This window comes from Ochotona curzoniae, unplaced genomic scaffold (assembly GCF_017591425.1).
Source record: "Ochotona curzoniae isolate NIBS_2020 unplaced genomic scaffold, NIBS_Ocur_1.0 contig_3432, whole genome shotgun sequence".
Taxonomy (NCBI): Eukaryota; Metazoa; Chordata; class Mammalia; order Lagomorpha; family Ochotonidae; genus Ochotona; species Ochotona curzoniae.
The window spans coordinates 13585370-13604220 of NW_024465859.1; the positions used below are offsets into that span (position 1 = coordinate 13585370).

An 18851-nucleotide genomic window follows, 5' to 3' on the forward strand; every position below is an offset into this window, starting at 1 on the left:
TGTTAATAAGAAAAGAAAAAGTCTTTGAGTTTACATAGCCCTGGGACGTGTTACAAGTCTTCATAGCCCTGATTCCTGTGCATATTAATAGCTCAGTGGAGTTTTACAGACAAGATAAGTTGGGTCAATTTGCACCTAATCCCATGGCAATCTACTGTGCTGGGCCTAGCCTCGACCATGGTGCTGTACTCCCCACATGCAATGCAAGTACTGGCTTAGTTCATTGCTCAAGGTTAAAGATGACCTCTTTGCATCATTACAGCATCAATCCTTATGGGAGGGCACATCATATGGGTCTGAGACACACAGAAGTAGGGAAGCAGGTGGAGCACATCCTTGAGTCCCTGTCGTGTGTCGGAATTGGCACTGTCGTCTCGTCCGATGCTCAGATTAATGATGTGGTGTGTAACTGTCTACAGTCATCTAAGATAAATATTTCACTTTGAAGGGCACCATGCTTGGTTTTGAGCCCTGCCCTTTGCCACCTTGGCTGCTTTCAAGGTACATTATCAGTTTGTACTGGACCTGGCAAATTGTGTCATTGGTACAGTCCGTAGATAAAGCAGCTAAGGCTCAGAGTGACAAGTTAATTCATGCAAGATTGCAAAATGGCACAGTTTGGATTGGAGCCACTCCTACCTGATTATTTAATGTATTGAAAACAACTCATATGAACATTGTTGAATGGCACAGCAGGAGAAGCAAATTGGCCTGATTTTCCACTAGATTTGTGAAGTGTTTTTGTGTTGGTTTCACTATGCAATCATCCATCCTTTCCCTTGGCTGGAAGGTCCAGATCTGTCATTGCTTTTGAGGTCCTGCAGTGCCTGGAGCAGGAAGTAGTTCTAGTCCACTGGGTCCATGGTCCATTTTGGTTGCAGAGAAGAAATGGAGACTGCTGAGTTTACCATAGTCAGAGAGAATAAATGAGGAATGAAAGGGCAAGTCCATTGTCAGGGAGCCAGAAGGATCCCACATAGCTACTAGAGCGATCTGATCACACATCACTTCCTTGGGTGGCTCAGACTGATGGACCACTCAATCAGGTATCCCTTGTAGCTTTGCATTTCCCTGTGTATCTCCTGTGCTGGTGGCCATTCCACCATCAGGTACCCCAGTAAAGAGTCTGTGAGATGCAGGTTTCCCCTCACCCCAAGGAGGCAGTCTAGAGGTTGATGGTTTAGACAGAGGCATTGCTTCTGGCTCCCTTGGTGTGGTTCCAGGACACCAGAGTAACATTTGTCCTGTCCAGGCTGGTCAGCCTCCCTGATGAGCTTTGAGTCTTTCGTCTTAGTACATGTGCTTGTTGCTTTCTAGGCAGGGTGCATGCTGGGGAAGGGCCTGGGGTCACCAGGGGGACATCCTGGCCTCCCTGTGATTCACTCTGTTTTCCTTTCACAGCAGCAAACCCCCTGCTCTGCTCCACTGCTCGCTACCACTGCAAGAACGGCCTCTGCATTGACAAGAGCTTCATCTGCGACGGGCAGAACAATTGTCAGGACAACAGCGATGAGGAGAGCTGTGAAAGTTCTCAAGGTAGGAGCCTCTGGCACCCTAAAAAAATAATCACACAACATGGTAACACTGAAGGAAATGTGAAATGAAGGAAGCAGCACCCGAATCCTCCTCCAATCACAGCTGCCCTGTGCATTTTTTGACCTTGATCTTGCAGCCTTGTACTGGTAAGTTCATGTGTTTATGTGGTTCTGACAACATGGTGGTGTTCACACATTAAATATTAAATAAAGACTTCCTCTTCATGCCATCCTTAGCCCTGTGTCATGCTCTGTCCAAGTCATTGTCTTGTTGGCAGGGTGGGGTGGGGTGTCCAATTGTCCCTTCTTTGGGATAATCCAAAGAGTTGGACACTTAGTTAGACTGAGTCTGCTGTTGGAATGTTTGTTTAAGTTCACATGGTTGCTAGCTCTGTCTGTGCTGTCAGTTTTATACTCTAAAGGCACATTCACACTGCTCTTCCCCATTTTTGCAGATCTAGTTGTTGTATAATGTGAGCCTCCCCAGTGCTCCGATTTGCATCTCTGTGATTATGAGCGGAGTTAGCATATTCCCCTTGTGTTTATTTACGGTGTTGTTCCCTCCTGCATGTGTTGCCTGCTCCTATCGGGCTCTTGTTTTGGAAGCTGTTTGAAAGCTGTTTAATAGACTGAAGGATGTGGCTGGAGGAGGGGAAGAGGAGCTTTGTAAAGGGACCCGGGGATGACACGGTGGGCTAAGGTCCTATTCTCTCCTGTTGAAACCCGTAGGGGACCTGTACCTGTCTTGGTGTGTTGACTCACTCTCAGTAACATGTCTTTCTTTGGTGATTAGAAGAGAGTCAATTTGGAAATGTGCATTTATTTTAAGATACCTAAGGGTATTAGCTCATCATGTCATAAGTCAGTGTGATCTATTGGTAATATTTACTTGTTTTGCTTAATACCTTACTGTTGTGTTTCACTCATACTATTTTTTTCTCAGAATTTGTTTTGAGCATTATTTAATAATTCTGCAGTATGTGTTTAGCAGTTTATAAATTTAGTGAGGCTTTAAGGAGAAAAACAAAATGATGGTTAGCTGCATAACAGGTAAACTACTGTGTGGAAAGGTAAATTAGTTGGGGTAAGTCCTCTGTAATTAGGTTGTAGGTTATTTTAAGGTCCTAGCTTTTATATTCATTTGTGTTTACTATGCTGTTAAAAATGAATCAGTGAATTGGTTACACATAGACGGATAGTGAGAGTGTGCCCAATACTAAATATTATTCCTGACCCAAAGTTGGATGCCTGACACTAACAGGGAAGACAAGACAGGATGTGTATCAGCAGTCAGGTTGCTAGGATTTGTGCAGAGGGCACTGTGAGAAGTGAATCTGGAGCAGAATTAATTTGTGCTTTTCCCTGTCTGTACAGTCCCCTTTAGCTTTCTCTTGCCCAGTGTTCTTCACAGTGTCATCCGTAGACCATCAGCATCACCTGGAAGCTGTTTGGAAACATGAATGTTCAGGCCCCATCGCAGAAAAATGGAATCAGCCCCCGTGGTGACCCAGGAGTCTCTGTTATTTTGGAGACCCCCACCCCCAAGTGATCCTATTACACTTTAAAATCTGAGACCCCTGTGCTACACAGATGAATTTGCAAAATTATAATTGAGTGAAAGGTGATGTCGCTAGCCTGTATGCAAAGTCAGATATTTAGAAACCAAAGCATAACACCAGTATGCAGCCAGTGAAAGAAACCAAGGGTGAAATAGTAATCCTACTGTCAGGAAACAGCTAGCCTGGATTGGGGATGTGGCGTTGAGGGAAATCCTCCATAAATATCAATTGTTATGTGTTAACGTGTCCTACATTTATTCAAGGTGTTCCAAGGTGATTGGCAAAGAAGAGTCCCTAGGAGGAATGGTTGTCTCAGTAGCTGGCTGCTTCTTTCTGTCATTCTGTATTCCATTCCGCTGAGCTGGAGGTTCATAGAACAGACTGGTGGGGCCGTTGTTATTGAAGCCCACCTCTTGGCAAGCATCCTCCTTGAAATCTCAGCTTTGCACCTTGCATACTCATAGGACATCACTTTAGGAAGTAAACCATGTGGAAATGCTTCCGGAAAGCAAGTCACAGCTGGCTGTGCCATCAAACCCCATCAGTGCCATCAAACACCTGTCCGTTGCTATCAGTATGACACTGGTCCCAAGCAGGTGCCGCCACAGTTAGCCAGCTAAGAGAGGAAAGTGTGGTGTTTTGTCTTTCAATTCCCATAATATCTCAGGGGCCAGCACATGCTGATAAAACAGAAAATATTTTCTTTGTATGGTATTGTCACATTGAGTCTAACTTACACCCTACCTGGTGTTAATGCCAATTATGTGTTTACATTATGTGAGCGGAAGTAACTACAATCTATTGTGATTAATAAATATAATTACTGTCTAGATAGGGGGAGGTTTCTGCCAGTTCCTGAATGGGAGCACATTGCCAAGTGCATATCTACTGGGTGTTGAGGATCTGCAGCTCCTAGGGCTGGTGAGATGCTGCATCCCTTGTGGGATGAGAGCATCTCTGTGCTCTGGATGTGACCTTTGTATTTAAGGGCATGCTTGCCTCATACCGCAGATTCTCTAAATGCAGGATGCTTGCTGAATTTTCTGTTTATAGACAGTGCAGCGGTGCTGAAGGGGAAAAGCAACCTGCCCTGGGGTTTGAGAGAGGGAGCTCCAGGCAGTGTCTTTCAGAGAGGCATCTTGAGTAGTCAGAAGGTTGCCACGTGGAGTTCGCCACTGTCATCTTAGAGAGGGTGAATGTGTATGGATCAGGCATTATGCTGCACCCTGAGTTCTGCTCAGCAACTCAGGCCAGGAGCTCAGCAAGTCACAGTATGTCCTGTCTGCAGAGGCTGTGTCCCCAGCTCGTGACAAGTACATGTTTGCACTCCATTAGTGTGGGAAAAGGAAAATTTTATTGTGTAATATTTAATCTGATGAAGTGCAGAAAGCTGGTCCCAGCACAGAAAGGATGGTGTTTGAGGTACTTCTTTTCTAATTACGGTGTGCAAAAGTGGATTCTCTACTTGAGGATATTAGCTTCTCGTTTCTTCCTCCCCTTCATTGAGGACTGAGGCCCCTCCATAGTCTTGGTTATTAAAACCAGTAACACCATCTGAGGAGAAGGGATGAGATCCTTTTAAGGTAGTCATTATTGCATCTTTGTATTCCTTGATGGCACGTATCAGAGACCACAAATGCTGCGGTGGAATTGAATTTTGATTAGAAGCATAAACTGTTTGTAAGATAATACCAGAAGTAGGAGCTGTGAAGGCAGGTTTCGGATGGGTTTTCCATTGATCAGGAACTCTGCAGTGCGGTGGGGTGGGTGAGGTCTCTGTGAGTTATCAGGTGCTGCCAGACTCTTGCTTGCTGGCCAGCACTCAGGGGGCCATGGTAATTTGGCCTAATGTAGCCCCTTGGGAGTCAGACTCTGGTTTAGTCCTGTCCTTTCGAACCTAGACTGGACCTTGACACTTGCTCATTTGTGCATGTAGCAAAATGCACATGACGTGAAGATGGTCCTCACCACTGTGTAATTTGCGTGATTGTACAACCAGTCTCTGAGACTTCTTCATTGTACAGATCTCAAATCCTGTTCCAATTAAAAAGCTTTGTAAGCTCTGCGCAGCTCTTGGCAACCATCATTCTACTTTCTACCTGTATTAACAGGTTAGCTCTAATTCACATCAGGACAGTTGTACACTACTCACACGGCCCTTGTCCTTCACTTACCATAAGTTCCTCATGATTTATCCTTGTTTCAATATACTTCAGAATTTCCTTCCTCTTGGTGACTATGTAGTATTTCCTTATATTGAATAGACCCCGTTTTGCTTATCCATGCCTGTGAGAACAGTGATGCTCTCATGTTTGGTTCTTGCAAGAAATGTAGCTGTGAATGTAAGTTACAAATTTTGCCCTGATGTTCACAAAGAAAAGCCAGCAAGAGTGGTGGCATGGGGCCTGGCATGATGGCTCAATAACAAAATCCTTGCCATCCCATGTGGGTACCAGTTCATGGCCTGACTGCTCCACTCGCCATCCAGCTATCTTCTTATGGGCTGGGAAAGCAGTGCAGGATGGCCCAAAGCCTTGGGACCCTGCATACATGTGGGAGACCCAGAAGAAACTCTTGACTCCTAGCTTTGGATTGGCTTAGCTCTGGCCATTGTGGCCATTTGGGGAGTGAACCAGCAGGTGGAAGATATTCCTGCTTCTCCTTCTCTCCATCAATCTGATCTGCCTTTCCAATAAAAATAAATAAATCTTTAAAAAAAATTAAAAGAGTAGGGACATATCAATTCCAAGACTGGGCATGAAAAGATTCTATATCATGGTTTCCAGTTGTGCCCATTTAGCCACAAAGAACTGCATTTTGTTTTTTTTAATAGCTGAATAGTATTCCATGGAGTAGATGAACCAAAGCTTTCTTATCCAATCTTCTGCTGATGGGCATTTCGGTTGCTTCCATGTTTTTGCAATTACTGATTGTGCTGCAATGAACATAGGGATGCATGTTGGTTTGTCGTAAAACAGGTGTTTTGGATATATTCCTAGGAGTGCTATTGCTGGGTCATATGGTATGCAGATTTTGAGTTGTTTGAGTGTTCTCCAGACTGATTTCCATAGATACCACATGTTTGCCTTGATTTAACCTGTAATTTTTTGTTTGGTTGTTTGTTATTTTTTGAACCTGTCATTGATACTGTCTCAACCCAGATGTTTCGAAGAATGGAACTTGCATTATTTTTAACATATTGTTTACCCATTACTATGTCAATTAATTCCATAATGTTGTATATTGATACTGATGCCTTGTTGGGGCTTTTAACTGACCGGATCTTTACTCTGTTAGACCTATCTTCAGACCATAGAAGGTCTCCCCAAGAGGCCACTGAACTTATCTGGACAATAAGACGCTGAACTTTATGCTAGGCATGTGTTTGCAAGCAATGAATCTCAACTGAACTTGAACTATGGTTATGCAACAAGGTGGAGGAATCCACCATGGGGGGAGGGGTATGGGAGGGGTGGGGGGAATCCCCAGCGCCTATAAAACTGTACTACATAATACAATGTAAGCAACAATAAAAAAAAAAAAGATTCTATATCATGTTCCTCACGTGCTCCCTCTGAACAGACTCTTGCTGTCTGTGAGGGAAGCCACTGTGGTGTGAGCAGCACTAGGCGACCAGTATGCTGCATACTTCTCTGTGGGCCCAGCCTCACTGCTGTGGTCTCGGACAGCTCCCGATGACTGGCTGCAGTGCTGGGTTGGAGGCTTGGAAGCAGGTGGTGAGCACAGCAGACAGGGGCAGCACAACCTGCCATTCTGCTTGCCATTTTCCTGTTCCAAGGTTCCTTTGCGAGTATGGGCTCTAGGCACCCCCATTGTCCAGAGTAAGAAACTAAGGAACGCAGACTTTATTCCCTGGCCAGATCCCCACAGCCAGCAAGTGGCAGAACCAGGGTGGAAACACAGGCCATGGGGCATGCCGACACCGATTCTTGTCACCTTGTGACACAGTCACCTGTTGTCACTGTGCCAGGTTGAGATGGTACGAGTGCTTGGTGCAGCCCTTAGAGCTAGGGGCTCGTGGGGGTGCTCAGGGTTTGTGCTCATGTCTGCTCACCTGCCTTCCTGCCTCCTGGGGGGATGGTAGGACACTCCACTCTTCACAGGAAGCCACCAGTTCCAGCAATGCAAATGGAGTATTTGGGAGCTGGGTCTCTTAATCTAGCTTGCTGTGGTCTGGTGATAAGGTTTTAGGAGAAATCAGGGAGCTGGCTGAGAGGTTTGGCCCCTCACCAGGAACCAACAGGGGCTTCTCTGTCCAAATGGGAAGAAAACTTTGTCCAAATGGAAGCCCAGGAGTGTGGAACAGACAGGTAGTGCCTGTCTCCCTTGCCACCCTCTAGGCTGCATGTATGCGTATTCCAGCCTTGATGCTTCTCAAATTGTGCTCCCCTACCCTCGCCCAATCGTGTGTTGCTGTCCTGACCTTCCAGTACCTCAGCATGCATGCAGTCTCACTTACAAATATGGTTGTTGCAGGGGCTGCTTGGGGCATAACTGGTTAGGCCCCACTTGGTGTACTGGCATCTCACATAAGCACCAGTTTGTGTTTCAGCTGCTCCACTTATCATACAGCCCCCTACTGGTGTATCTGGGGATTAAGCAATGCAAGACAAACCAAGTTTCAGACGCCTATGTGGGAGACCCAGATGAAGTTCCTGGCTCCTGGCTTTTCGCCTGCCTGAGCCATGATAGAGAGCAAGATTTTTCATTTGCTGGTTCACTCCCCAAGTAGCCGCAATGGCTGGAGCTGAGCTAATCTGAAGCCAGGAACCAGGAACTTCTTCCAGGTCTCCCATGAGGGTGTAGGATGTAGGGCCCGAAGGCTTCGGACTGTCCTTGAATGCTTTCCCAGGCCACAGGGAGGAAGCTGGATGGGAAGTGGAGCAGCTGGGATACAAACTGGTACCCATATGAAGGCTAGACTGGCCTGAATTGATGAAGTATTGGCAGAGGTGAGCCCAGAGGCTTGCAAGCACTTGTACCATCTAACTTGGTCTCTTCTCTAGGCTCAGTGAAGATGAGCATAACCTTGAGTATCCCTGGGTCCAAGGAGAGTGTGGCAGCCCGTGGGAGAAATCTGATGGCAGGCCTCAGCCCTCAGTCCCAGAAGACCCATGAGGAAATTGTACATCTCTTTGCTGTTAGAAGGAGCAATGGTGACCATTAAACTGTTCATACCACGCTGATTTCAAGATGCCTCCCAATTTGAGAGTGTTAAAATATGAACAAAACATGCCTCCTTAAGGATTGAAGAGCTGGGCTCTGCTCTGATGGGTCCCATTGGTTCTCACTAGAAGGAATGTATTACAAAGGCAAATATAGGGTGCTGTGGATGTCACTGACAGGAATTCACTGGAATGCTGTGATATGTGGGATGCTAACGACTTCTGCAGAGTAATGCTGGAGTTGAGAGCAGAAGGATGGGAGGAGCTAAGTGACAAGGGTGGGAATAGGAGTATCCTTCCAGCAGGTGCGCAGATCCAGAGGTGAGAAACAGCTGTGCATTTGAGGAACTGAAAAAGCCATGTGGATGCCCAGTGGTGATGTCAAAAATAAACTAGTGCTAGATAGCAGAGAAAGCAGTAAAAACAGATTTTGTTCAGAAAAGAGTGGATCATTACAATTTTAATAGAGAGCAAGACTGATTTCTAAACATAGTAAAGAAAAATGGGAATTCTCAGCCAGGAAGTCGACAGGAACCAGTGGATAGAGAATGACTGCGAGGAGATGTCTTGTCAGGGAGGCTGTGTTTTGGATACAGCCTGATGCATTCCCCTGGGTTTGTATTGTAAGCTGGGACCAGGGTGAGGTCAGAGGTGGTCAGGCCTCTGGGAGGTGGGGCCCAAGGGAAGGTCATGTTGTGAACGGCCCTGTACTTAGAAGAGATTTAGTTTCCATGGGAGCCTGAATTGATTCTCTCTGAAGTGAGTTGTTGTAAAATAGGCAAGATGGGCACTTCCCGACTCTTCCTCTAGGAGGGGTCAGCACTGTGGCTTGGTGGTCTGGGGACCCACGTGAAAAATTTTGCACTTGGTCCTGTAAGAGAGTAATGTATGTGACACAGGCATGTGAGGACAGTGGCAGAAGAAACCATCAGGGCGAGGCTGCAGGAAGTGCTCTGGCCCAGGACGGCCCGGAGTGGATGACAAACCAGAGGAGGGTGGCAGGGATGGGGACAGCTATGGCAGTCACGGTGATGCCAATGGTGTGGAACAGGAGGATCTGCCTGTGGTTTTCCAATTGTCCTGGCTTTCTGCTTGGCTGCTCCAGGCCCCGTCACTAGCCTGGGTAATTGAGGGTAAAAGGAGCTTATGCTGTTGGAGAGGACGTTTGGTTTCCATTGCCAAACGCAACCAAGCAGCTGAGCCGCCAGAGACAATTTTCTGTAGCGATCAGTGAGGGCGTGTGATCAAAGTGCTAATTTAGTTTAGTTTTTCAAGTATGGGTAGAAACACTCTCTGTATTAAAAAAGAAAAAAAATCTCAATTTAGGGGATCCAACCAGAAATGTAAGGTAGAATTTGATTGGATGATCAAATATGTACCCAGATCTTGTAGCTAGCCAAGTGAGGTGAGGCCTTCTGTACTGAGGGGGAAGCCTTTGCAGAAAGCCGTTCCTGGGGAAGCGTACTTCCTCAGGAAAGGAGCATCAGCCTTAACGAATTCATTCAGCATTACTTAGAATGAAACTGCTGCAGGTCTGTTTAACAGGAGAGACGAGGAAGCCTTTTTCCTCCTTTTAATTTAAGAATTTGAAAGCCCAGCTGGGCTGGGGAAAGCAGAAATGCTGACTTGGTGGGAAGCAGCAGGGGGAGGCAGGGAGAGGTTGATTGCTTCCTTTTTGTACCCACGGGGTTTTCTTCCTAGTAATTGAGTGTTTGTGTCACGAACGCTTCCTTTTTAACTGCTGCACCCGGAGTTTAAAGATGTCTGAAACGCCCTGCATTTAGAAGTGGATCGGAAGGATTCTAAACGCAAGACAGTAATTGCTTCCTGATCTGGTGGCCACTGTGGTCATCAGCGGAGCTGTGGCTTAAGAGTTCCCCATCCCTGCCTTGACCAGCTCTGCTCCCCTATGTTTTTCTTCTGCTGGGCCCTCTGCTCCCCCTGGAAAGGTGGGGTGCAGCCTGGACATGTGCAGAGGCAAGTGGCCTGAATCCCATGACACCAAGTGTGGGATTTGCTGTCGGCTCTGAATATTCTCAGAGTTCCAGGGACTTAGCAACCGGTGGTCCACATCTCCAGCCTGCCCTGGCTGGTGCCCTTTCAACTCTTGACTCTTCCTGACGTTCATTCCTGCACTCCTGTGCCAAAGTACCTGCTATCCTTCGACCCCACCCATGTACTGGAACAAATGCAAAGCCACATCAGATCAGAGTTAGTCCCATGTTTGCAAGGGAGAAACATACCATCCTGCACGTAGCTACCCTACAGTGTGATAAATGTTGTACTAGAGCAGTGAAAGCCAACTATGGAGCGTAAGGCTGGCCAAGAAGGACAGTTTTTCCTTGGGGGAATATGGCAAGGCTTCAGAGAAGCAAAAGCTCTGCCCACTTATTAAGGATACATTAAAAAAAATAGAGGTCCCAGAAATGAGCAAGAGTCTGGGCCTCTAGCTTCTACCCAAAGGGAATAGGATATAGACAAATTCTGTATGGCTAGAGCTGAGCGGAGAGAGGGGGTGGGGCTGGAGCAGAGGTGGCTGCTGGGATGTATGACCACTGAGTGGTAGATGACCACTCCCTCCATGTTCCAATGGGAAGATGGAGCCAAAGGAGGAAATGCAGGAGAAATGCCATGGGTCACCCCAGGAAAGGAATTTACTGGAGAGGCTTAATGTCATTGCGTACCACGAGGCTTCTGTATATCCATGGGTCTTACTGGGCTCTGTTCTCCTGTCTGCAGCATGAGCCTGGGGAAGGCTACTAGATCCTATATGAGTTCTTTTGGATGAGAAGAGAACAGTTTGCAAGGGCAGATGGGCTTGAGCTGGACATCCTGCCTCATCTCCAAGATTTCTTGGGTTATACAACCCAGTGGATTCTTGGCCTCAGTTTGATGACCCAGGAGTCTGTTGGATACTGCAAGTGGAAACATGCTCTGTATTGAAAATAGGTCAGGTCTCCAAGCACTGTTTCTCACTCCTCTTGTTTCTCTCTGGAGACCTAACAGCTCATCAGTCAGCTTCATCACGCTCTTCTTCTGTGCCGTGGTTGAGAACATATGCCGTTAACCATGGGTGGGCCATTCAGGCAGCTCCCGTTGGCAGAGCACACTGCCAGGTGCTGAGATGTCGAAAGCGTTCCTGGGAGCTGCTCCATTCCACTCCAAAAGCTAATTTTTCAGTTGAAGAGGAAAAACAAGATTATACAATAACTCCTTTTGCCATTTCTAGCTTTAAAAAAAAAATGCCACAGGAGGCCTGTGTGTAGAGTTACATGTCAGGTCCCTGCGCACTTTGGGTGCTCATGTGCTTGATGTGAGCTTCTGTGTCTTGAGCAAGCTCCAGACCATGTAATCTACTCATGGGCTTCAGAAGGAGCAGCTCTGTACTCTGCAGTCGCCCCTCAGCCACTTCACCCACTGATGCCATTGGGCACCTGAGCCCACACCAGTCAGTTCATGGCTGCCCAATCACAAATCAGGGCTGAGTCAGCCTAAGGTGCTAATATCATTGGTAGCGATGAGACAGACACATGGAAGCCAGTGTTGAAAAAGAGAGGATTCGTAGTCCAGAGTACTGGTCTACCTTAAGGCAACATCTAAGGGGCAATAGGTAGGAGCCCACAGAGAAAAGAGAGTAGTGTTTGCCTTTGTGCAGGTCTGCCTTTCAGATGTGGGATGCTGGTGCTTAGAGGTAGAGGATTAGCTGGTTGAGCCAACATACCAGCCCAACCTACTGTATTCTGTAGCAAACCTATATTTTATTTGAACTAATGTGAGTGAATTGCAAGCAGTTATGCAAGAGTAGTCAGAGTCAGTCACTGATAGAGTCATTTCCAAAAATTGTTATTGAGTATTTCAGATACATAGAAGGAAGTGACAAGATAGGAAAGATCCAGAAAACACAGACTCTTATCAAACCTTTGGGAGATCTTTACGATCCAGTTTCTAAGGCTTCTTCTGTGATTCGTCCTAACGCTAGGTTCCTACTGAGGAAGAGTTGAATGGTCCAGGGCTCTGCATTAGTTAGGATAGAGGCTAAGCTGCTCTGACAATAAGAGGAAGTCCCATTGATGGAGCACCCCAGAGGTGCTCCAGCCTTATTAGAGTTCCCAAGACTGCTCCACTGGCTACTGTTTACCAGATGTCATGAAGGAAGAAGGGGAGGACCAAGATGGGGTGCTGGGTCTTTAAGGAAATGGCCTAGAGGTTGTATACGTTGCTGTTGCTTAGGAGCTAGTAGCCTACACTTCCTCCCAAGCCACACCTAGCTGCAAGGGAAGCTGCAAAGTGTTTTCTTCTGCATAGTGGGTTCTTACTTGCCCAGCTGAAACTGTGGAGTTTCACTTAAGGAAATGTACAAAGACAGAAGGGGTGACTAATAGGGATTCAGTAGCCTTGACTTTGCCACAGCTTAGTTACTGCCCAGAGTGTGTCCTCACCATGGTTCTGATTGACTGGAGTCATTTACCTAGGCTGAGAAAGAACACACACCTTCCTGTGGGCCAGGGTTGGAGTGTTATGTGGTACCAATAAGGAGTAATGCACCTGCCAGTGCCAGAGACACATCCACTAGTAGCTGCCCCCTTCGCCTTCACCCCAGTCGAGTGGAAACTGCTTTTGACTGCTTTTACCTGCTTCCTTCTTGGGCTCCTTGCCTGTCAGGCTGTCTGACCTCAGAGAAGCAAGCTTTTCTGTCGACTATGGAGTGTGGTCAAGGTTACAGTCACTCTTGAGGTGACAGGAGCCCGGCGTGAGATTCGCTCTGTTCATGGAGGTCAGCGGGCCTCAGATTCAGATTATTTTCTTCAGAAGGAAATCTCCAAGGACAGAGGCTTTGTCCTCATTGGCTGGTCAGTTGGCTAGCTTCCCACGTGCCCATGGCCTTTGATAGGTTCTCCCACAATTCGTTTTAGTCTGCCAGTGCTGCCCTCTGGAAATGGGCTCTGTATTGGAGTGTGGGAAGGAGCAGTTCTTCCCAGTGTGTTCTGTATCTCCTCTTCCACAATCCTGCTGGCTTGATCTCGCACTCTCAGTGTGGCAGTTTCAAAGCGCATCCCAGACTCATGACTCTTGCCTTCCAGAGGCAAACTCTGGATCCCCTCCCTTAGAAGCTCTGATGGCTCTTGGAACGATTTTGACCAATAGTGTGATGGGACTTCAGCTACCTTAGGTACCTTTAATATCTTAGGTGTGAAAGCCTGTAAAGTTCTTCCTTGCATGGATTTTCGGGAAACCCCTGGAGTCTTTTTTCTACTGCTCATCTACCTCTGCCTCCTGTCCAGCTGAGACAACTTGTGAGGTGCCAAAGCGGAGCTTCCACTCCCTTCCAGAAGTTCGAATCCTTAGAAGCCAGAAAAGAAAAGAAAATGCCATCTTTTTAAGCCCTTCTCCCTGCACTGCTAGCACTCTGTTCAGCAGAGCTGATTGGCACCCCTGCAGGGGCCAGCTCCCACCCTTGCTTGGGCCCCTTATTTCCCAAGACAACATTCATGCAGACCTTGCTTTCCTGAGCTCTCTCAGAAAGCCTCACTGTGGATAATGCGCACATAGGCCAGGCGGGCTGCTATTCCCAGCCACCCCAAAGTCACATCTGGGCATGGCGGATACACAGAAAGGTGTGAGAAATTTCTTTTTAATTCCATCCGGCTTTGGGTGTGCATTTTAGGAGCAAGCTGATTTCCTGAGGCATCTCCTAACCATAGCAAGTATATTATATTAGCATATTCATAAAGTAACACATCAAGAATCTTTGGAAGGAATGCAATGGCAGCCCTGCCCATCAGGAGCTCTGTGACTTTGTACAAGAGCCTTAAATGCTCTGAGCCTCACGAACACAAAAGTGTCCTGGCCTACCATCCGTGTTGCTACAAGGAGAATGAGAGCGGGCCCCAGCCCCCTTAGCAGGTGCACCGAGGCGTAAGTTTCATTCCCCTGCTCCAGCATTTCCTGTCTAATGAGCAACTGACCATCCCAAGCTTCTTCCTCTCTGGTGCACTACCAAATGCAGAAACAGGAGGTGACTTCTGCACAGTACTTTGTCCCTGACAGCTGACAGGGGTTTGTTGCTTGCTGCCAACCAGTAAGGAACCAGGGCTCAGGGTTGTTACCATCTGGCATCTTGTTTCTTGGCCTCACGGAAGTGGGAATGCCTGTGGAACATTCGAGATTATGGATGTTCAGATGGAGCAGAGGCTGAGACAGGCCCTCTTCCAAGAAAGCAAGGATGGGGTTTCCAGGAGGGGCACCATTCTCTAAAGCATCTGCTATCAAGACTCCTCCAGTCATGTGCTTGGAAAGATGTTACCATGGACAAGTTAGTGAGGTCAACCTTACATTGGCCTTCATTCATCCAGTACATCTTATTGAGTAATAGGTACTTGGCCGGTGTCTTAGTCCATTTTCTATTATATGGAAACACCTTGGGGGCCTGGTGCAGTAGCCTAGTGGCTAACGTCTTTGCTTTGCAAGTGCCGGGATCCTATATAGGTGCTGGTTCTAATCCCAGTAGCACTGCTTCCCAGCCAGCTCCATGCTTGTGGCCTAAGAAAGCAGCAGAGGACGGCCCAAGGTCTTGGGACCCTACACGTGTGTGGGAGACCCAGAAAAAGTTCCTGGCTCCTGGCTTTGGACCAGCACAGTTCTGGCCATTGCAGCCACTTGGGGAGTGAATCACTCGATGGAAGATCTTCCTTTTTATCTCTCCTCTCCTCTGTATATCTGATCTTCCGATAAAAATAAATAATAATTAAAAAAACTGAGACCAGGTGGTTCCCAAAGAGCATCAGTTGTATTTGTTATAAATTATGAAGAAGGGAGAATTTTTAGCTAATATTCTGGAGTTTTGTAACTCCAAACGCATGACACCAGCAGCTGCTTGGCATCTGCTGGGTGACTTGTGCTGAGTCTCAACATGACAGAAGGGAGCCAGTGGCAGAACAGAGAAAGGGCCCTTCCTCTTTCTGTAGACCCACTAATGCCACCATGGGGCTCTGCAGGACCTCATCTAACCCTAGCCTCTTCGCAAGGCCCCACCTCCCGGTACCACCACGTGTGTATGTGGGGATTATATTTTCAACACATGGACTTTTCTGGGGAATGCATGTCTTATAATTTTGAGATCTTAATAGTAGGAGGCGTTGAATAAGAGGGATCCCTACATTGTACAGTTCTCTCCCTTTCTGAAAACAGGCAACAGTGTCAAAGCCACATGTCAATATTCTCCAAGATTTATTTGAAAAATCAAGTTACAGAAACAGACACAGAGGGAGATCTGTCCATTTGGTTCAGTTCACCAAATGGTGCATCGGCCAGAGCTGGGTAAGGCTGAATTCAGGAATCAAAAACTCCATTCAGACTCCTATGTGAGTAGCAGGGGTTCAAGCTATGGGGCCATCTTCGACTTTAGCACATTAGCAGGGATCTGGATCAGAAGTGAGGCTGCCAGGGCTTGAGCCAATCCTAATATGGGATGCCAGCATCATAAGTAGTACCTAACTTGCTGTGCCACAGAGCCAGCCCCCAGGGCCACATATATATCTTGATTCGTCTGGGGATCAATGTTATCAAAAACAATAGACTTTTCTTGGGAATGCAAGAGGCATCTTAAAGTGAATGCTGTGGGGTAGAACCTGAAAGGAAAGGGAGAAAAGAAAAATATCTGTGGATCACACTGATCCATTCTAGACAACCATACTTTTTGAGAGATTTGGGAAAGATGAGTCATTTGGGGATTAATTTATGGTGTGTTTTCCATTAGAATTGCAAAACTCTCACAGTTGGAGGGTGTTAAAATATGACTTCACATCATATTTAATACATACTATATTTAAAGCTGGGTTGTGAAGTGAAACCTGAAGCAAAAACTAAAAAGAACTATCCCGATCCACTGAATTGCACACTAACCGTGGTACTTGCCATTATCACCTTTGTTGACATCATCGTGACTTCTATTTTGTCAGAAGTATTTTCAATCTGAACCATACATTACATTTTCTGATTTTTTTCAACTAGAGCACACTTAGCTTTGAAACACACCAACCTGGCTGAAACCAAGCCAGTGTGGTCTGGGGTCCTGGAGCTTACCCAGCCAGACATGCGGCAGGCAGCGCAGTGGCCAGAGCCGCTGAGGTCTGGAGGCTGAGGGCCCACAGTGGCATGAGTTGGGTCTAGGGGTAGTGTTGGTGCTTAGTGCTGGCAGAAACGCCATAGACAGTGGATTCTCTGTGTTGTCAGCCCTTCTGCTCCCAATCTGGTACAGAAAGTCAGATGATTCCCTAAGATATTTATATTCTTGGTGGAAAGATCTGGAGAGTGGAAAAGGGTGTGATCAGAGTGCTGTGGAGACAAGTGATGAAAGAAGACAGTACGGGCGGTGTGGGGGAGTGTGGGGAGCTAGAGGACTTACCCAGGGCAGTGTGTTGTTACAGTGGTGGCAAAAAGTAGGAAAGACGGGAGGCATTTACAGTATCTCTGGTGAGTTTCAAGATATTGGGATGGCTGGTGGCCACCTGATTGGCATGGATGGGGCCAGGGAAGTTGATGTTCTTCCCTGTGCATGATCATATAAAGAATTGCCCAACAGGTGTCTCAGCATTGCTGTGTCAGAGAGGCGTTCAGCTACCTGAGCTTTTGAGTTCATAGAGGAAGAAGTGGAAGACCAGAGAGATGATGCGCTTTGTCCGAGGTCACACAGCTTGGACATGACCAGCCTGGAATGGGGACTCAGTTCCTCAGACCTGCACACTCAGGCTGTTTTTCATCATGCTGTTTACCAGTATGGTGGATAACATATGACATGGCAAGTAGTGAGAAAAACCTGCTGTGTCACCTATGTGCCAGATGATATAGAATTTGGACAACAGGAACAAAGCAGCAGAGAGACAGAAGGAGAGAGCCGGACCATTTGCCAAATGGAGACCCCAGACTGAACTCGGCATTCAAGTTGAGGGTCCTGAGCACCGTATGATAGAGTCTCAGTCTGTATGTATTTCTCTTTAGGAGTTTTGAACAGTTTTATTGAGCTGTAAATCACATATTGTATAATTCACCCATTTAAATGCATAATTCAGTGTTTTTTTAGTGTATTCTCACGGCTGGACAGCCATCACACTCTAATTTGGGGACATTCTCATCACTCCAGAGAGGAGCCCTGCACCCCTGAGCAGCCGTGGCTCACGAGCAGCCTGCAGCCCTCCCTCTCCCGCCACCCATCTGCTTTCTGGCTGTTCTCGGTGCTTCCTGTAACTAAAATGGTGTGGTCGTTTCATTTAGCATCGTGTGAGAAAGTTTCATCTAAGGTGTAATATATATCAGTTCTTTCTGCCTTTTTTAAAAAAGATTGATTTGAAAGACAAAGTGACAGAGGCACATACTCCTCCTCCTCACCATCATCATCACCATCATCATCGTCTATCTCCTGTTTTATTCCCCAAATGGCCACAATACCCAGACTGGAGCCTGGAACTCTCTGGATCTCCCACACTGGTGGCAGAACCCTCCTTGGGCCTTCTTACACTGCCCTCCCAAAAGCATTAGCGGGAAGCTGCATCAAAAATAGAGTAGACACAACTTAAACCAGCACCCACGTGGTGTTCCAGTGTAGCAGGCTTCGACTTAACACACCGTACCAGAACGCCAGCCCGCCTTTGTGTGTTGTTATTGCTGAATAATATTCCATTTTACTTGTTTGTCATCAGTTGATGGGGGTGTGGATTGTTTCCAGTTTGGGGGCTGTGATGGGTAGTGATTCTGTCAGCATTGGTCTCCGAATTTTGTGTGGACAGGTGTCCATTTCTCTTGGGTGTGTGCTTAGCAGCAGAAGTGTCGGGTCAAGGAGTGCGTGGGTTGAAGTGCTGAGGAATTGTCACACCGTTTTCCAAACTGTCATTTTACATTTCTATCAGCAATGCATAAAGACTTTGATTTCTCCACAACTGTATCCACACTTATCACTAGCTGCTTTTTAAAAATGCTTAAATTTATTTTCATTTTATTGGAAATGAGAAGGAGAAAAGAAATGAAGAAGAGAGTGGAGGAGACCAAGTGCTCTGGTTCACTTTCCAAATCTCCACAACATGCAGAACTGGGCCAACTGGAATTCAAGGATATAGAACTCGGTCTGGCTCTCTCCTGTGGTTGACAGTTATCGAACTGCTAACACAATCACCTGCACCCAGGGAGTGCATAGACAAGAAGTGGGATTGAAAGCAGAGCAGCAGGACTTAAACCAGAGATTCTGTGATGGGACATATTTATTCCAAGCAGTGGTTCAACTGCTATACCACACACCTGTTCTACTCTTTTTCAAACACACCCCTTCTAGTGGTACAGAACCGTATCCCGGTGTGTATTTGATTTGTATTTTTCTCATTATGAATATATTGAAAATCTTCTCATGTACTTATTGGTCAGTTCTGTGTTTTCTTTTGAAAATCTATTTAATTCCTTTCTCCATGTTTAACTTGGGTTTTTTATTGCATTGTAAACGTCGTTTATACAGTCTTCAAGTCAGTGCTTTATCAGGTGTATGACTTGCAAATATTTCCTCCCATTTTGAGTTGTCTTTTCACTTT

The 18851-nt window shown here is 46.6% G+C and overlaps 1 protein-coding gene across 2 annotated transcripts in view; it reads left to right on the top strand.

Annotated features, from left to right (window-relative positions):
- LDLRAD3 (low density lipoprotein receptor class A domain containing 3) overlaps positions 1–18851 on the top strand; it is a 243042-nt gene that overhangs the window by 130688 nt on the left and 93503 nt on the right. For both annotated transcript variants that reach the window (XM_040980112.1, XM_040980113.1), the window contains one exon: positions 1402–1536. In XM_040980112.1, coding sequence (XP_040836046.1) covers positions 1402–1536 — 135 coding nt within the window. The remainder of the gene's footprint in view (positions 1–1401; positions 1537–18851) is intronic.